Source organism: Carassius carassius, chromosome 27, assembly GCF_963082965.1.
Source record: "Carassius carassius chromosome 27, fCarCar2.1, whole genome shotgun sequence".
Taxonomy (NCBI): domain Eukaryota; kingdom Metazoa; phylum Chordata; class Actinopteri; order Cypriniformes; family Cyprinidae; genus Carassius; species Carassius carassius.
This window is the reverse complement of record NC_081781.1, coordinates 30,066,184-30,085,390: the sequence shown is the minus strand read 5'-3', so window position 1 is coordinate 30,085,390 and position 19,207 is coordinate 30,066,184. Positions and strand designations below refer to the sequence as shown.

General features: G+C 41.9%; 1 protein-coding gene across 1 annotated transcript; it reads left to right on the top strand.

Moving 5' to 3' along the window:
• Positions 1-978: 978 nt before the first annotated feature.
• Positions 979-8,023, top strand: si:ch211-241j12.3 (uncharacterized protein LOC566552 homolog). Its single transcript, XM_059513354.1, has 8 exons — positions 979-1,185; positions 1,425-1,547; positions 1,792-1,920; positions 2,234-2,426; positions 3,733-3,857; positions 4,382-4,560; positions 5,311-5,444; positions 7,223-8,023. The coding sequence occupies exons 1-8, from the start codon at positions 1,024-1,026 to the stop codon at positions 7,447-7,449; spliced, it is 1,272 nt and encodes a 423-aa protein (XP_059369337.1). The 5' UTR covers positions 979-1,023; the 3' UTR covers positions 7,450-8,023.
• The last annotated feature ends 11,184 nt before the right edge of the window (positions 8,024-19,207 follow it).

Below are 19,207 nucleotides of genomic sequence, written 5' to 3'. Positions count from 1 at the left end.
AGTTTAGAGAATTAGACCCTGGGGTTTTTTTTTTTTTTTTTTAATTTGGCAACAGCCAAAACACAAAACCAATTGCTCTTTAGAAATGTATGCCCTTGCTCGCAGCCTCACCTGTTTCTACACTTTTCCTTCCAGATGTCCCCAAGAGAGCTGGCTGAGTCTGGGGTGATCGGATTGGCCGATGTCCTTCAGAGTGACCTCACTTCCCCTGACTCAGAGACGCTGAGGTCCTGTGAGGTTTGTGAGGATGACTCGGACACCTCAGGATTATCTGATAGAAGTCCATCCACATGTGAAAGGCCTGTGCAGCGGGACACGGGATGTCCTGAGGAGCACCGAAGCGGGATCCTTCGAGAGCTGAGAGACATCCAAGTTCTCGAGGAGCAAATCCTGCAGGAGCGTGTGAAGCTGACGGACAGTCTGGAGTCAGAGGAGCTGAGGGGGGATCAGGTCAGGGAGAGGAGTGTGTTCCTGCTGGAGCTGGAGCAGGAGAAGATGGAGAGAGCAGGCAAGGCCAAGAGGAGGTCGAGCAAACCCCACAGGGTTGTGAAGTGTTCGGCGCTGAAAGATCTGGACGATGAGCTGTTGAGGAGCTGTGGGCTCCAGTCGCTCCCAGACTCAGATGAACCACAGCGTACAGACACTGAGAAAACCTCCTCTGACTTGGATTCAAACACAGAGGAGCGCTCCAGTCCAAATCCAGCTGACCTCTCAGACTCCAGTTTGACTTCTGCGCCTGCTTCTACTGCGAGCCTCGGGCGACCGGACTCTGAATCCCTTCAGTCGTGTCACCCTGAGCCGGTTGAATCGTATCCTGAGCATTCGGAGGATGAAGCATCGTCCTGTGACGGTCCAGATGGTGCAGATCTGCTGGAGACTGGTGAACCGTGTTCGACTCAGGACTGCAGTGATGTGCCAGGTGCGTTTGATCCTGGAGGTGACTCCGGCGAGAGCGACCGCGCTTCTCAAGAGGACTGGGAGGCTCGGCTGGAGTCAGGGCTGTCCGTCGTCCCCTCGAAGCTCATGCAGAACAACAACAACAACACGGCAGTGTGCAGTGGAGCGAGCCCAGGACACGCGGAGGAGTCCAGCTCTGCGGTCTGTGACGGTGTCTGTGATGCTGGAGGATCCATGAGAGCGGCCTGTGGATCTACTCTCCAGCAGCTGCACACATCCAGCAGACAGGTGGAGACACAGACCTCAGAAAACACCACGCTCATATCCGTTATAATTGATTTAATGATAGCCAAGTCACTCACTCACTGAATAAATGACTCTGATAATGCTAGTAGAATGTAGTCACTGGAATTTAATGCGGTGTGAAAATGCCTTTAAGATGCAGCATTGTCACATGCACTAAATATCAGCACGATTGACCTGTTCTTTAAAATGGAGTCGGTTATAGATGGCTGTTTGTGTGTTAGATGAGGGATTATAAGACGCCCATCGTGCTGGACACAGGGTCTGGTCTGATGAAGGCTGGGTTTGCAGACCAGGACCTTCCAACGACTGTGTTCCCCACCGTTATCGGCCGTCCCAAATATGAGGTACACACCCCCTGCTTTACCTGAGTGTACGGCATGCATGTGGATAAAGCAGCATTTACTATAGTCTCAACTGCTAGATTGTTGATAATGTCTTGCCATGTAACTATCATGGCTTTAATCCAGTAAATGACTAAAGCATGAAGTTGTAGTGGAAGTGTTTTGTGAAGCGCGAGTGAACTGGAGTCTGTGTGTTTCCTGGGCGCTTCTGTTGGTCTGGACTGAAGCTGATGCTCTTGTGTTGCAGGAGGTAATGAACAGCAGTGTGGACCGAGAGCTGTATGTGGGGCATGATGCACAGCACATGAGAGGAGTACTGACCCTGAAGTATCCCATCAGAAACGGCATTGTGACCAACTGGGATGAGATGGAGATGGTGAGTGCTTTCACCTCGCCCAAACAGGCAGGAGATATTTCTGGAGATTAGATTTGAACTCTTGACATGTCAACTGCTTGTGGAGGCTCATTAACCGTGCAAGATAATGAACATGAGAAATGAAAGGGTAAATAACTAGGCAAATATCACCAATGCTTATCCTTAAATGGCAAGAAGCAGATACGATCAGGATTAAAATGATTCATCATGACTGAAGACTGACCTGGGGCATAAACACAGACACGGTTAAGACCGTTTTAAGACTACCAACTCTTGTTGGTGTGGTTCAGCTGTGTGTGTGTGTGTGCTGTAGATCTGGCGTCATGCGTTCCAGCAGCTGTGTGTGTCTCCGGAGGATCATCCCGTGCTGCTGACTGAAGCTGCCATGAACCCGCTGCAGAACCGCCAGCGCTCGGTGGAGCTGATGTTTGAGGTCTTCAGCGTCCCGCTCGTCTTCGTGGCCCTGCAGGCCGTCCTGGCGCTCTACGCCTCGGGACGAACCACCGGTCAGTGGCTCCACTCACACGCTCATCACTCTTAGAATTGCCATATGACACTATTTGTTTGTGTTTGTTTTATCTTTGTTTTTTTCCCCCCATAATTCATATGTAGGACTGCACACCTACATTTACTGAATGTTTTTACTTGTGTCATGTGACCATTACTTTCTATTACAGAATTAAGAACTTAGATGTACTTTGTATCTCAAATGGCTCGGCTGAGTTACTGTAGAGATGTTCAGTATATTAGTTGCTGAACGCTAATGATGCATCATCTTTGATCAGTCTGATGTGTCAGTGAGGTCTCTCTATCTAGACTGTGCTCACTGAGCCTGTACTTGGTCAGGATCTGTCTCTGACACTCTGAAGATAATCTTCACATTCATAATCAGATTTTAGACTTCGATAGAATTGTAATTTACTTTGTGTTTTAGTGTGTTTTTTTTTTTATTATTTTTTGCCATATGTCTAGATTTTGTTTGACATCTTTACTTAGTGATTATTTTGACTTATGTCTGTTCTAGAGACATATTTCCAAAAGAAAACCAATGAGAGCTTTCTCAAAAAGTTGTAATATGTTTCAAATTTATACTGAATGCATTTATGACTGTAAAGCTGTGTATGTCAAAATCCTGATTTAAAATCGAAATCCCAAAATTGATCAAAATCGTGATAGGGTTTTTTTTATAATCAATGGGAATCGGCCTAATTCTGCCCTACATGCGTTATTGGGTTTTCTTCGTTGTAATTTTAGAATCATTTTGCAGAATTCTGTGTGTAGGGCTTCTGTTGGATGTCTGTCCCATCTAGTGTAGCTCTGATCTCTGAGTGGACCCCAAACCTCACTTCCATACAGCGCTATGGGATGAATCACACTCTCAAAGATTTTACACCAAATTGGAAGCGGTATTTCAGTATTTTTCCCTGATTGCATCTAGAGCTCTTGGAGCTTTATCTTTGAGAGCATTCACTGCCGAACTGAAACTCCCCGATGCAGTGAGGATCAGGCCGAGGTAAGTGTACTGCATCGTGTGTTCTAGACTGAACTGGTGTCTATTTTCCTGACATCTGGGCTTCTTCTGAAAGACCATAATGTTGGTCTTGTTGAGGTTTACTGCCAGGGCCCAGTTCTGGCAGTAGTTGTCCAGCAGGTCCAGGTGCTGCTGTAGTCCCTGTGGGGTGGATGACAGCAGCACCAGATCATCTGCGTACAGCAATAGCTTGATGTTGTTGTCTTGTAGAGAGAGTCCAGGGTCTGTAGACTGTTCCAGCTGCACCGCTAACTCATTGATGTGTAACTCTGTCTGTCTAGGGGTGGTGCTGGACTCTGGGGACGGTGTCAGTCACACTGTTCCTGTGTTCGAGGGCTACTGTCTGCCTCACGCCGTGCAGCGCTTTGACCTGGCCGGATCCCACGTCACCCTGCAGCTCCAGAAGGTGCACGAGAGCACTGCTCATTACCAGACCAGAATCACTCCTGCAGACTGTAGGGACCATCACTGACAGAAACAGTGACGCTTTATTAGCCTTTCTCCTCTGTTTCATTTCAGTGCTGATGAAACTCACTTTTAAAAGTAATGCATTACGATATTGTTACACCATAAAAGTAACTAATGCAATAATTAGTTACTTATGCAGTACTTTTTGCCACATGGGTTAGGCTTGCTATTTAATAACAAAACAAGTTATATTTTTGGTGACTGTAACGGCCCTTTTACATGAAGTGAAGTGAATAATCCTCAGTCTGGAGGACGTGCATGAGCACTCAACACTTATGTCTTTAAGTTGAAAGTACAGTGTTGCTTCACTGGTTACTTGACTGATGCTAGTGCTGATTTCTACTGATTTCTCATTTTGAATTGATCTTCATTTGGATGAACCGATCTGAAGTCTGTGCTGTTGTTTAAGTGTCACACACACACATGGAGCAGTTGAATGTGACTGTGTTGGGTGTGCTGCAGCTGCTGCTGGAGCAGGGTGTGTGCATGCAGACGTCTGCGGAGCTGGAGATCGTGCGTGAGATGAAGGAGAGGTGCTGCTGTGTGGCGCTGGATTACGACACCGAGCTGAAGAGCGCCTCAGAAGTGAACTACACGCTTCCTGACGGGCGGATCGTCTCGCTGGCCTCCGAACGCTTGCGGTAACTGAGCTGCTGCTGGAGGTTTTCATCTTTAATACTGTAAAGCTGCTTGCTCTTAGGCCTGGGTTCAGAGACGGGGCTTAGACATAGGCATGTGTATAAGAGCTACCCAAATATACTAACTGAACTGAGGAATAACATTACTGGTCTACCAAAAAAAAGCGAGCAGCAATCTTGACATCACACCCATGTTCACCGCTTGTGTGTTTGGGTCTTATATAACCCCTGAAGAGGGGTGGCCGTATCTGATCACTTGCTGTATACCAGTAAACATTCTCCCCACAGTCCTCCTGTGATTAATAAAGATAATGTGTAGTTAACCGATTTGTGTGAGTGTGCGGAGCGACATGGAGGAAGGCAGCTGTGAAATTAAGGAGTTTATTGCTAAACCTTTACATTTGAATCATTTTGCAGACACTTTTATCCAAAGTAACTTCAGTCAAGTGTTTGAAATCACATTTGATCACAAAGTTGTTTCGTCATTGAAATCCTAGTGTTTTATAGTAATCTTGTTCTCCTGGAGCATCGTCAGTGCCATTACTCTGGCTTCCAGTGTGAATTAGTCATCACGTTAAGTGTGTACTCAGTACTGCTCACAACACACTACTTTGATATCGTTAACAATCACCATCACTTCTGGTATTGATTACATTAAGCCTGTATCGCCCCTCTCTGCCCTGAATGAAGAATGCTCATGTACTGGACTGTGTTTGTGTGGTACTGGACTGACCGTCTGACATGGTCTCGCAGGGCACCGGAGATCCTCTTCAGGCCCGAGCTGATCGGCCGAGATCATTATGGGATGCACGAGAGTGTCTTCAGGTCCATCCTGCAGTCAGACATCGACCTGCGGCGCAGTTTTGTGGGAAACGTCCTGCTGTCAGGTGAGCGTGATCTGATGCTGCGCTGCGGTCCAATTCCTCCTTTACTTACCTGTATCCAGTTATGGAAAATCCTCAATTTTTATTTTGCCCACATCAAGTAATCGGCACATTTCGCAGACGTGAGTCCATGAAGTGCATTATTACACTGTTTTCCAAAGCTGCATGATATTAAACCCACTTAAAAATCATATTAAAGCCTAATGCTATTGTGAATTCACAAACGCTATGGTTCAGTTAACCCCATAACTGTCACCGTCCCACCTGTGGGACGCTTGGCACTCTTTTTTGTTGTTGTCTTTTTCTCTAAGAAATCTTTTAGTAATCATCATAAATCATATATCATTTGAAAGCTTAGAAGCTCAAGATTCATCCTGTGAAAACATTTTGAAATCGGACATTGCTTTACCATGGAAATGGTACTTTAAAATCTAATGGCGGTCACCTCCCCCTTAGTGGGCAGGGCCAAGTGTCATAAAACATAATGCATTACGGTCTTCTAGAACCAAAACTTTTTATAATCTTGGCAACAAACATTGGAAAGGTCTGAGTCTCAGGATTTCATATTTTTGAGCTATTTTGAGATAGAAGTAAAATTCACAGAGAAATCTAGAGAAAAATTAATTAAGCAAAATTCAAAATAGTTTTGATGACTCCCGGTGGCTGTGTGTGGTATGACGCCCTAAATAAAATCTCACAGGAACCTTAATTTTTTTAATATCAACTTCAAATTTATAACATAACTTATTTAGACAAGGCTTTAATTTTATACCAATTTTAGAGTAAAAACTGTTATGTAAAATATTTATAATAAATAAAATGTACTAAAAATAATATGCGCTATATTAATTTTATTATATTTAAACTTCTATAACTTTTTGATACTTAAATATTTTGAAAAAATTCACTTTTGCCAACATCTGCTAATTTTCTTCTTTAAAAAGAGACCAACCTTATGTTTATATTCCAAAGTGTTCATAAATTACAGCAATTTTAGTTTGGATAGTGCACTTTAATGCCTATTTAAAAAATGGGGGGTGACAGTTAAGGGGTTAAATTAAATGTATGTTTGCAGGTTTGATGCATGCGTGTAGGTTATGCACGTGCGTGTCGGGCTGTTCACAGTAAACGCTGCTCCGCTCAAACTCTTTACTTGTGTGGAGGGTTTCAGACTCGATCTGTGTTTGGGTTATATGTGGCTGTAGCTTGTCGTAAAGAAATGGCTAATGATTAAGTGGACATTTGAATTAAATGTTTAGTCGATATTAAACTAGGATTAGATCGAGCAGGAAACTGTGAATTGTCATTTTAAAAGCTATTCTTTGCTTGGGTCTATTTGTATTACCACAGATTAATTGCCTGATTGCCCCTAGTGACGTGTGTCTCTCTCTCTCTCTCTCTTTTTGTCAAATTTCAATTTTTTTCAAATGAGCTTTATTAGCATGACTCCATGACGCTTTATTTACAGTCCTCATCAAACCACTTCTCATTGGTGTTTTTTGGTTTTCTTTTTGATTTTTTTCAAATTGCACATGGATGCTGATTGGTGGAATATTTTGGTAATGTCCTCTAGTGCCAGATTTATGCCTACTTTATTTTGTGGATATGTGTTCATTATAAATTTGTCCAATAATAATTTGATAGTTTGACATTCTATTGCACTTTGATAGTTTTCTTTGCTGTTTTTTGTCCATTTGTAGGATTGATGCAGTTGTAATAGCTGAGAGGGCTGTCTGTATATTTCATTGTTCTGAGGTGTGTGTGTGTGTGTGTGTGCGCAGGAGGGAACACACTGCTGCCGGGGCTCCCTGTGCGTCTGCGGCACGAGCTGAGTCTCCTGTGTCCCGTGGATCTGAGCGTGAGCGTCAGCAGCCCGAGTGATCGAGACTTCTCCGTGTGGCGCGGCGGAGCGACGCTGGCCAACATGGACGACCTCTGTGACGCCTGGATCAGCGCAGACGAGTACGAGGAGTTCGGCCCACAGATCGTCTTCAGGAAGTGCTTCTGAGCAGTCACCCATCTTAAGATGCTTTTAACACTTTTAGACAGGGTTTTTGTTGTTTTGGGTGCTGTGGAAGGTATTAATGGTGCCAAGTGTTGATGTGAGTCTTGCAGGACTCTTCCAGAGCATGTGTTTTTAGTTTTCAAGAGAAAAATGACCTTTTTGAGCTCTACATGCATACACTGGTTGTATCAATCAGATTGTTTGTCTCTCTGCCATTTTAATTATAATCTAATCAATCAAGTTTAATATGTAAATGTGTATGTTTTAATGTCTATGAGATCTAAACGTGACCTTTTCAGTGTTTTGATGCTTTTCCCGAGGCTCCCATCACAGCCATTACTTGCGTCTGTAATCCCATCTGAATCTGATTCACATTGACAGTGTGCTGGATGTGCTACAGATCCATCATGTGTTCCTCAGCTGTTCCTCAGACACCGGGGGGGTGTATGTGTGTGTGTGTGTGTGTGTGTGTGTTTTTTGATTTTTGCCGAGCAAGATTTATTTGATTTGCATGAATCTCACTTCACATCTTTTGATTTTGTATTTCCACTTGTGTGTTTTATCTGAGGTGGTTGAGCTGCATCAGTGTTTATCTCTGCGAGGTTTCCACGATGTTCATTAGCGGATCCAAATCCTGTGTGTTCAGTTTAAAGCGCTCTGTATGTGGCTCCGTGTGAATGCTCTGTGAACCCAGCATGTGTCTAGCATCAGTGTCTGTTAACTGGCTAATGTCTTTTTACAATAAATATGATTTCTAAACCGTGTACTTCAGTGTTTGTTCTTGTTGACCTTCTGCTTGTTAAGAAGTAGATGTGTTTGTGGCAGCTGGATTTCCTGAGCTGAATGGCATGTTAATGCTCCCTGAACAAACCCAACACAAGGAAACCAGTCTGTATTGTGCAGAGGATTAAATGCATTTCTCTCAAGCTGTTGATGCTGTTCAGACCTCTTTGGAAAGTCTTTCTTTCTTTTTCAGGACTATGTGATGTATTTTTTCTGTAGTTTTCAGCCAAGCAATCTATTCCACTTGCAAAATCATAAAAGTGCTCCTGTGAAATTGACCAGATCATTTCTCATCTGTATCAAAACGATTAACCAGTGAAGAGTGTCAAGAGTAAAGTATCAGTTGTGATTCGAGCAGAGCTGGGCATGACATCTAATCTGGATTACACGATCGGATTCCAGAAAGTACTTGCAATTAAATTAATATTAAGGTCAAATGCACTTTTGTATTTTTTTTTTATCAATATGGTACAATACTGTCATATTCAAATCATTGTGCTAAAGCTAGGCCAAAAGTAATCGGATTACATTACCTAAAATATGTAATGTAATCTAATTGCATTTGTTGTACCCCTGAAAAGGGGGAGAAGATTAATGCACACAGTTTCTCCACTGGAAGCTTTATGTAGAATGTAATCAAAATTAATCATTTGTATACACACAATTAAACATTTCTATTACAAATGAACTTCATTGACATCTTTCATATCAGTATTCAGCAGTTTTTACCATATACATTACATGAGTACACTCTTATATAAAAGGCCTTTTGAGACTCATGACACTATAAAGTGCATACAGAAATACAATAAAGCATTTTAAAGCATTTAACGGTTACCTGAGACTCAACTCTTTTAAATCTTACTCTTTTTAGTCATCTATGCATATTAACTCTATGGCAAATCAGTTATAAGCATGTAAATGTACAATTTCAGATAGATGTTTTAGCCTAACATTCTCAAGTCACTTTTACTCTACACATCTTTGAAACAAGTCGACAAATCAGCACTATAAAAACAGGATTACACATAAAATACACAAATTGAACATACACGAGCTTCGCGCCATTATATAGACCTAACGCTATTCTCAACGCGCACAAAATGGAGTCCTGCGCTCGCGCATTCCTAAACTACATATTTTAAACATTTCGGACACACAATCAATATAATAATCGCGTCTCTATACTCTCAAACATATTATTAATCCTAATAAAGTATTTTAAACTAATAATCACACATTTAATACCTGAAAAGGGGGAGAAGATTAATGCACACAGTTTCTCGCGTAGTTTCTCCACTGGAAGCTTTATGTAGAATGTAGTGATGTGTCGTTCTTGAACGATTCGTTCATTTTGAACGAATCTTTAATGTGACTCGGGAAGAACGAGTCGTCTCGGGGAGTGATTCGTTCAGTCGCGCATGCGCATTATTCTATAGGTTCTGTTCTAGTAGTAGTGATTCACCTGTCAGTCAATGTAGTCTTGAGCCGGAAAGAGAATTGATTAGTTCATAGTTCGGGTCTTTCGGGTTTTTGACTCGTTCCTTAATCACGTGACAGCCACATACGCTAAAACCAATGTAATATGAGCCGGAAAGAGAATTGATTAGTTAATCTTTCGGTTCTTCGGGTTGTTCGTTCTTTTGTCCCGTGATGTGACAACATTGGCTAGAGTAATTATTAAATCAGATTGTCTGTATAAACCATACTTTTGTAACATATGACACTTTATAAACATTAAAAAACACTGTGTACATACTTTTGAATTGTTGTATATTGTTTATTTTTGTGCCATTAAAGCTTTGTAACAAAGAGGACAACTATTCCAAAATAAATCAAAATAATAAAAAAGTATAATAAAGATAAAATTAAAAGATAATAAAGCCACAGGGTCTAATAACCTTAACAAATGAACTTTAAAAGTACAATATAAAAAAAGAAAAAAAAGAGAAAAACTAAATATTGCGAAAGTGAAGTGACATTCGGCCAAGTATGGTGACCCATACTCAGAATTTGTGCTCTGCATTTAACCCATCCAAAGTGCACACACACAGAGCAGTGAACACACACACACACACACTGTGAGCACACACCCGGAGCAGTGGGCAGCCATTTATGCTGCGGCGCCCGGGGAGCAGTTGGGGGTTCGATGCCTTGCTCAAGGGCACCTAAGTCGTGGTATTGAAGGTGGAGAGAGAACTGTACATGCACTCCCCCCACCCACAATTCCTGCCGGCCTGAGACTCGAACTCACAACCCTTTCGATTGGGAGTCCGACTCTCTAACCACCAGGCCACGACTTCCCACTTGCACAACAAGCTTTGCTTTTTTTATATAATAATTTAAAATTAATACATTTTAAAATAAATAACACTTTTGTGCCAAAATAAAAACTTTATATCAAAGAGTATAACTATTCCCCAAATAATTTTAAACCATTTAAATAAAAATAAATGAAAATGAAGAGATACTAAAGCTACGGAGCCTTATAACAATAACAAATTACCTTTAAAATCACAACAACAACAAAAATATTGCACAACAAGCTAGTCTTTTTCTAAATAAATAAAAATAAATAAGCTTTAAAATAAATAACACACTGTGGCTATATTTTTAGGACTTGCTTTAAGGCATGTTTGCATTAAAAAAAACAAGCTCCCTGACCTTGGATGGGCTGAGTCTGTTTCTTCTATCTGAGATAATCTGCCCAGTTTTAGAAAAAAATCTTTCAGATGGCACAGATGTGGGCACAATGCAAAGTCTTGTCTTTGTGACTTCAGAAAGGCTTTTGTATCCTGGTGAACATCTCCTCCACCAGGCCAGAGGGTCTGATGTGCGGGATAAGAGTGGCTCTGCAAGGTAGGCCTGCACCTTTATAGCATCTGAGGTCTTAGAAGAGGTAGCAGAAGGCCTCAAGCTTGCTACCCTCTCGTCAAAGTCTTCCCAAAACATGGCCCCTGCACTGGATCTGAAGTATCCTCCTCACTCTGAGCTGGGTTAAAACTGTTAAAGCTGAAGTTATCATAACCTTAATGTTTTAAACTAACATTAATAATTCAAATTCAAAATTTTATTTGCTTTTAATGTATATGTCATTATGTCCTTTTTTGAGCAATCTTCTTATACATATATTACACCAATATGTCAAGTCTGCCTAGGAAAAGCAATTATTATACTAGCAAACTCAAAATTGGAGTAAAAATGAACAAACTAGTATAAATACTTTTTATTGTAAGCTTGAATTATTATATTATTATATAGCCTAGTGTTTATTTACCGATAGACAGTCAAAAAGACAAATTAATCAATATTTTATTTATAACAGGGTTTTATTTATTTATAAAATAATAACAAACCACAGATCCTCAACAAACAGTAACAAAAACACAGTGACAGAAAATGTCAGAAATAGCGTATGGGTCTGTCACGTGATTAAGGAACGAGTCAAACTCGACCCGAGACCCGAAAGACTCATGAGATGAACTAATCAATTCTCTTTCCGGCTCAAGACTGCGTTAGTTTTGCGTATGGGTCTGTCACGTGATTAAGGAATTACTTAAACCCGATGACTTCTTGTCAGATAAGAGGTGAGGTGAGCTAATCACAGACTGAAGACCCAGGTAAAGAAGGAATTTTTTTTTCTGTATCTTATAGCATTTTAGTTTTGAATTGTTTTTAGTGTGATCAACGTTTGTGTAAGTACTAGATGTGTTGGGGAAGTAACACATAACATTTTCATTACATTTTGCTAAAATGAACGAAATGACTCGAAAAAAGATTCGTTCATTTTGCTGAACGAGACTCAAAAGTCCGAGTCGGTAAAATGATCCGAACTTCCCATCACTAGTAGAATGGAAAAAACCGCGAGCTCTCCCCCTAGTGTTGACGCAGACCAGAACAATCGATCGTCCAATTTATCGTGCCCATAAACTGATCACAGATTAACTAAGTATAACTAGAAAGTAACATATTTATATTTTATAGACTTTTCTAAGTATTGTAAATAGTGAATATATTTATATTTTATTATATATAATTATATATCACAGTGTACACAGACTTATGCATTTAAATGTGCATGTTCATTTTCAATCTGTCACACACTCCCCATCAAAAATAAATGTCGTCTCGACATTCTCTTTAAAGAGTCTCTTAAGTACCTTTTGTAAGTTGCATAAAATAAAATACATTTTCTTGTGCAAGAATTTTCTATTCAATCTTTTCACAGTCCATGCCTCGTTTCGGACTTAATAGTTCACTTTATGGAAAATCAAGAGTTTCTCAGAAAGAACAGTCCATGAGTGTATCACAGAGCAAAAAAAAAAAAAATTAAAGAGGCATGAAACAACAGTCAATATTCCTATTTGATTTTAGGAATTCAACAGCCTCTCAAACTCACAGTCCATAAGGCAAACAGTCCATAGTTTTTCAAAATGTCAAAGTTCAAAACTGTTCAAGGCAATAATCCTCAGACAAAACAGTCCATCTTTTTTTTTCAAAGTGCCAGACTGTAACAGTCTACAATGCAAAGAGTCTTCAAGATTTCAAGTACACAGTCTCGTATGAACTACTGTTCATGGTCCTTATTTAGTGAATTGTATACACCAAAGGCAACTGGTAGCAGTATTGCTGAACAGGTGGAAACCATGTCGACAGGCACTGTGCAGGCATGTAAAGTAAGTTCTGTTGTGGTGTTTGCAAGATTCCATTTAGTTGCTTGACATCATAAGACGGTGTACCAAGCTCATCATAGGTTAGTACTCTTCGTGGGTATCTTTCTCTTTTAGACAGCTGGTAAGTTTGCACGCTTTGACTCTCTTGGTCACTTTCAGCAGGTGAAATGGGAGCAGGAACTTGTTCATCAGCAGGTAAGTTAACCTCTTGTTCTGTACTGTAAGTCTCTGCAGGTGGCTCTTGTTCCTCTTGGTCATTTTCCACAGAAGACATGTACTCAGGGACCCGTGCCAGGACCTCATTTGGATGCTCATCGGACTCTGAGGTAAGTAGCGGTTCAAGGTTTTCAGGTTCATTAGCAAAGTCTGATTGGAATACTTGTGGAGACACATAATGCAAGTCCATTTCATCTTCACTCCCCTCATCAGACTCTGTATCATTACTTTGAGGCTTTGACAACTCACGTTTCTGTCTGGGTTTTGGATGTGGAGCAGTTTCAAGAGGTAAGTGGTCACAAGGCATTAATAAATTGCGATGGAGAACTCTGGATCGTCCCTTTCCCCTTTCTGGCTTAACTTCATAAATTGGAAGCTCACCACCCATCTGTCGCACAACTGTATGGATGCTATCTTCCCAGAAATTGCGAAGTTTTCCCGGGCCTCCTCGCGGTGTTAAGTTCTTTACCAGGACACGATCACCTGGCTGCAGTGTGGTGCTCCTCACTTTGTTGTCAAAGTTCTTTTTGCTCCTGTCTGCAGATTTTTTAGCACACTCTCTGGCAATTTTATATGCCTCTTCCATTCCATGTTTCCATTTTTCGACATACTCTCTTTGGTTACAGGAAGGCATTTCTGAATTTAACCCAAACAGCATGTCAACAGGCAATCTCGGAGACCTCCCATATAACAGATAGAAAGGAGAGAACCCTGTGACTTCTGAGCAGGTACAATTGTAAGCATACAGCAGCTTATTCAAGGAATCTTTCCAGTTAGACTTTTGACTTTCTGTGAGTGTTCTGAGCATCTGTAACAGTGTCCTATTAAAACGTTCGGCTTGGCTATTACCTTGAGGGTGATATGGGGTTGTCCTTGAGCCTGTGATGCCGCAGTACTTTTGGAGCTGTTCAAACAATTGATTCTCAAACTCCCCACCTTGATCATGGTGGATGCGAGAGGGGAAGCCAAATTTTAAGGCGAAATCATTAAAGATGCGATCTGCAGCAGTTTTACCTGATTTGTTGGTAGTGGCATATGCTTGGGCGAATCGGGTGAAATGGTCTACTACCACAAGAATATACTCAAAACCTCCTTTACAGCGGTCTAAGTGTAGAAAATCAATTGAGATCAATTCAAAGGGCTGGGTCGTAACAATGTTTGTTAATGGGGCTCTTGTCTCATAACAGGGCTTCTTCTGCTTTAGGCACGTGCATGTTTTTGTGACATAATGCTCAATGTCTGCCTGCATGTATGGCCAAAAGAAACGTTCACGAATGAGTGAGAGAGTGCGCTCTGTACCTTGATGGCCCATTTCATCGTGAAGCTCTCGCAAGACTGTTTCTTTAAATTTCTCAGGCAGGACCAACTGTGTGCGGGTGGGACTGGTTCGGCAGAGGACACCATCCTTATCAATGGTAAGTTTTCTCCATTCACGAAAAAGGCATTTTGTTTTTAGGCTGTATGTCTTGAGCTGTTTCACTTGTGGTTTTAATTCAGACAACTTGCATTGGTATACAGGACTTATTTCTTGGTCATTTATTTGAGCTTCTCTTATCTCATTTACAGACAATGGGGTGATGGTTGGAACTGCTGAACAGACTTTGATGGAGGAACAGTTTGTCGAGACTGACCATGGAATGCTGGGTCCTTCTTGAACTTCTACTGCCTGAATTGTTGCACCTATCACATCTGATTACAGCTCCTCCGAACACTCATTAATCACAGTTCCGATGTCAAGGGGCATTCTGGATAGTCTATCAGCGTCAATATTTTCTCGGCCCGGGCGGTATCTGATTGTGAAGTGGAAATCTGCTAATTCAGCCACCCACCTGCAGCCTGTAGCATTCAATTTAGCAGTTGACAGGACATATGTAAGGGGATTGTTGTCACTGTAAACGGTAAAGGTTGGGGCATAATACAAGTAATCACAGAATTTTTCAGTGACTGACCACTTCAGAGCAAGAAATTCCAGCTTGCCTGAGTGTAGGTGGTAATTTTTCTCAGCAGCAGATAAAGTACGAGATCCGTAGGCAATCACACGAAGTTTTCCATTTTGATTCTGGTACAATACTGCACCCAAGCCTTTGGCTGACGCATCTGTATGCAGGACAAAAGACTGTGAAAAGTCAGGGAATGCTAATACAGGGGGCTGGAGCAGACAGTCAATTAGTTGCTCAAGAGTGTTTTGATGCTGATCAGTCCAAGTAATAGGCTTACTCAATGGAACACCAGTTTTCATCAATTTTATTTTTGACTTTCTCTGATTGTCTCTCATGTGGGCATGATCTTCTGGAGTGTTTTTTAACAGGTCGTACAAAGGGCTAGCGATGCGAGAGAAATCTTCAATGTACTGCCTGTAGTAGCTAAGTAGGCCAAGAATTCTCCTCAACTCACCGACATTTTTTGGTTGTTTGTCTTTCAGGGATCTGACAGCTTCTGTGTCTGCAGGATCAACTTTACTTCCCTCTGCAGAGACTATTCTTCCAAGGTAACGGACTTCAGGTTTGAAAAGCTCACACTTCTTTGGCTTGAGTTTGACGCCATGTTCCTTCAGCCGTTGCAGCACTTTCTTTACATCCTGGACGGTGTCATCAAGGTATGGGATGCATATCTCGTCTCGCAGGCCTTCTAAACACTCTTCCATACACCGCTGGAAGGCCGCTGGAGCATTCATCAGCCCAAAAGGAATTCGTACCCATTCATATAGACCCCAGGGTGTCACAAAAGCCGTTAGGTGCTTGCTTTCTCTTGACATGAACCCCTGGTGGTAGGCCTTCCCTTGATCTAATGATGAAAACCAAGCATTACCCCCAAGGCTGTCCATAATATCCTGCACTCTCGGAATCGGTTGTCTATCTGGGTGAGTCTTTCGATTTAAGTCTCTATAATCAATGCGTAAACGAAGGCTGCCATCTTTCTTCCTTACGCAGACGATTGGAGATGAATATGATGAGTTGGATTTTTCAATCCATCCTTGCGCTATGAGGTCATGCAAATATTCTTTCATTTCACGACACAAGGGTTTTGGCACAGACAAGTAACTGCGACTGACTGGTTCCTCATCCTTAAATGAGATACTCAATTGCAAATCTCTGATGCACCCAATGTCATTGTCTGACTTAGAAAATGAATGGCATTCTTCTCTTATCATTTGCTGGACTATCTGTTTTTGGTATTTACTCAGGTGACTGACATCGACGGGTGGGTCCCATTCATCAGTGCTGGTGTGTTCAAGACAGTGATCCGCAGCCTGGATGTGACATACTTCAACAGAGGTAGGGTTTGCTGACACCTCAAGCATACTAGCAGGTAAGACATTCTTGACAAGCTGTACTGTACCGACCGAAGTCTGGCCCATAAGAGTAACATCATGGTCAGTGTCATTGTACACCTCAATTGTGATCTTTGTTGAAGCCCCTTTTTTTAGCTTCACTAGACTTTGTGAATTCAAGCCCCTCCGGCCACTGGTGATTCACATCAGGTTCAAAAATGAGTGTGCTGTCCTCTTTAACTGGCTGTATATACACTCGGCATGAGACCTGCACAGAACTACGTTTGAGGACGTTAACATGCTCTTTTGTGGTCTTTACTGTGTATTCACATGAGCTCTCTGCACTCAGAAGTTGAATGAATGCCTGGACTTTGCTCCTCTTTAGGCTGGGAAATGCCGTTTTCACAGTTCTCTCCAGTATTTTGCTGTTGACGGTGTTTGGTTGTGCTTGTTCAATGGAGTTCACAATTTGTTCTATCACATTGAAACCTATGAGAGGGTGAGAGAGGTTTTGACCCCTAGCTACGAGCATAGGAATGACAAGTTCAGCTTCGTGAGATGACTGTGATGATAATCTAAATGTCACTTCAACATACCCAATATATGGTATATTAATGCCGTTGGCAGCTACAAGGTTCAACGTATTTGGAGCCTCAAGAATGTCCGACACATCCCTCAATGGTACTTCTGGTAAGTACTCCTGTTTCCACACTTCATCAATGACACATACTTGAGAGCCAGTGTCCCACAGCGCTTGAAGTCGTTGGCCATGCAGGTAACATTCAACGAGACATTGTTGACATCCCAACTAATGGCGTCACCAGGGAATGCTGGTTAACCTGAGTGCTGCAAGGGTTGTGAATACTCATTGTCTTAGAGAAGTTTGACATTGATTTTGTTGCGTTGATGCAAGTTTGCTTATGTTCAGCCCACTGCTTCATCTGCCTATCTAGCTTTCCACAGGCTGCACATCTCCGGGACTGATCAGTAGGTCTGGTTACTCCCTGTCCCGCGGAAGTAACCGGTCTCCGTTTAAAGGAGTCTCTCTTGAAGGCCTAATGCCACGAATTCTGCATCCAGCTTGGAAGTGCTCACCACTGCCACACCGAAAACAATGCATGCAACGTTCCTCTGTTCTATGCTGCTGATAATTGAAGCGTTTTCTTGCTTGTGAACGAGGAGCCGGTGCATAATATTGTTGAGGCATATACTGGGGTTGAAACTGAGTGTTCACTCTTGTTTGATTGGCACCCGGTGATGTCCAATGGGGCTGTACTTGACACTGAACAACTTCTCTGTCAGAATTTCTCTGTGAAGGAATGGGAAATTGTGGTGAGGCAAAAGCTGGTTGCTGCAACGATTCCCTGATGTGAGCTATTTCAGCATTGAGTGTTTTTAGTGAAGCTACATCAGTTCTCAGCTCTTTAAGTTCGGTCAACACGTCAAAAGATGATTTCGGCACATTTTGAGTCACATCGGATTTCTTATCAGTCACTTCATTACTGGACTTAACTGCATGGACAACCGTAGTTGTGTGCTGCACATTGGTTTTCTTTTTCTTTTGTCTTTCTGCCTCATTAGCACAAGCACTGTTTAATTTCTCCAACAGAGCCTCATCAGTGGTTTTGGGGTCCAGAAGTAGGAGCTGCATGTCTACTTTTATGCTGTCACTTTGGAGACCGGTGAGTACAGTATGTAAGAACATGCTTTGAACTAATGCTGGATCATATTTGAGGCCTGATTCAGCTTCTTGAGATGCAAACAGGATTTTCTGGCGCAGGTCAAGAACACGCATAAGGAAATTCTGTGGTGTTTCTTTGTTCCCTTGGCATTCAGAGGTGAGTAGCTTATAAAGTTCAGTTGCACTTTTTTCTTGGAAGTGAGAGCGCAGGATTCGTCTTAAGGTAGGTAGATTCAGGTTTGATTTTCCTTCTAGATAGCTTCTTAACTGTAAGCCTGGGGAAATGGCACGAATGACTGCATCAACAATCTCACCTTCTGGGTAGCCTCTGCTCAACCCGTTCTCAATTTGGTGTGCTAAACTTGAAAAAGTTAATTTTTCTTTTTGACCTGGGTCACCAATTTGTCCAGAAATTTTGAAATCTTTGCGCCAATGTGGGCTGGGGTGTTGGGCATTCACTAATTGTTGTGGGTATGCAGCGATTTAAAGCTGAGGCTGGGAAACACTAGGTTTTGTGTTCACTTCTTCCAGCTGTTGAATTTCACTCAATTTTAGTCTCATTGTGATTTTTAACTCATCTAACTCCCTTTGTAATCGATCTTTTTCTGTGACTTCACTTGTTTCTGCGATCTCCTTTTCAGTAACTGTATTTACTTCTTTAATTTGATCTCTCAGGCTTAACAGTACCGACATGCCGCCATCTTCTAGTTCCGTCATGTCTTCTTCGAGATGTTGAAGGATATGAGAGATCAAAGACATGCGAGATTTAGATGAAATATTCTCTTGATCTGCTATTTTCAGGAACTCACAAACACTAAGAAGCTTGTCTTTGGGTAGTGGGTTTAACATGGCGATCGCTTCAACTTGCATTTCCTCTAGCACTGTTGTTTCCATTTTGAAAATAGAGTGGGCCTTTCCACTGAGTTAGGGCTTACTTGAGACTGACTGAACTTTGTGTTTCACCTGATGATCTCTGTGGCCTCAGGTTTCTGGTTCTTTGCCTCTGTCTTGCCTTTACTGCAGGAACTCAATCCACTCTTCACTGTTAAGCTGGGTTGTTTTAGGGGATGTACTGCATCAGGAAGTGTCGGCCAGGTATGTGACGACTGCCCTCCGACGAGTATATCCCAGCGGTGC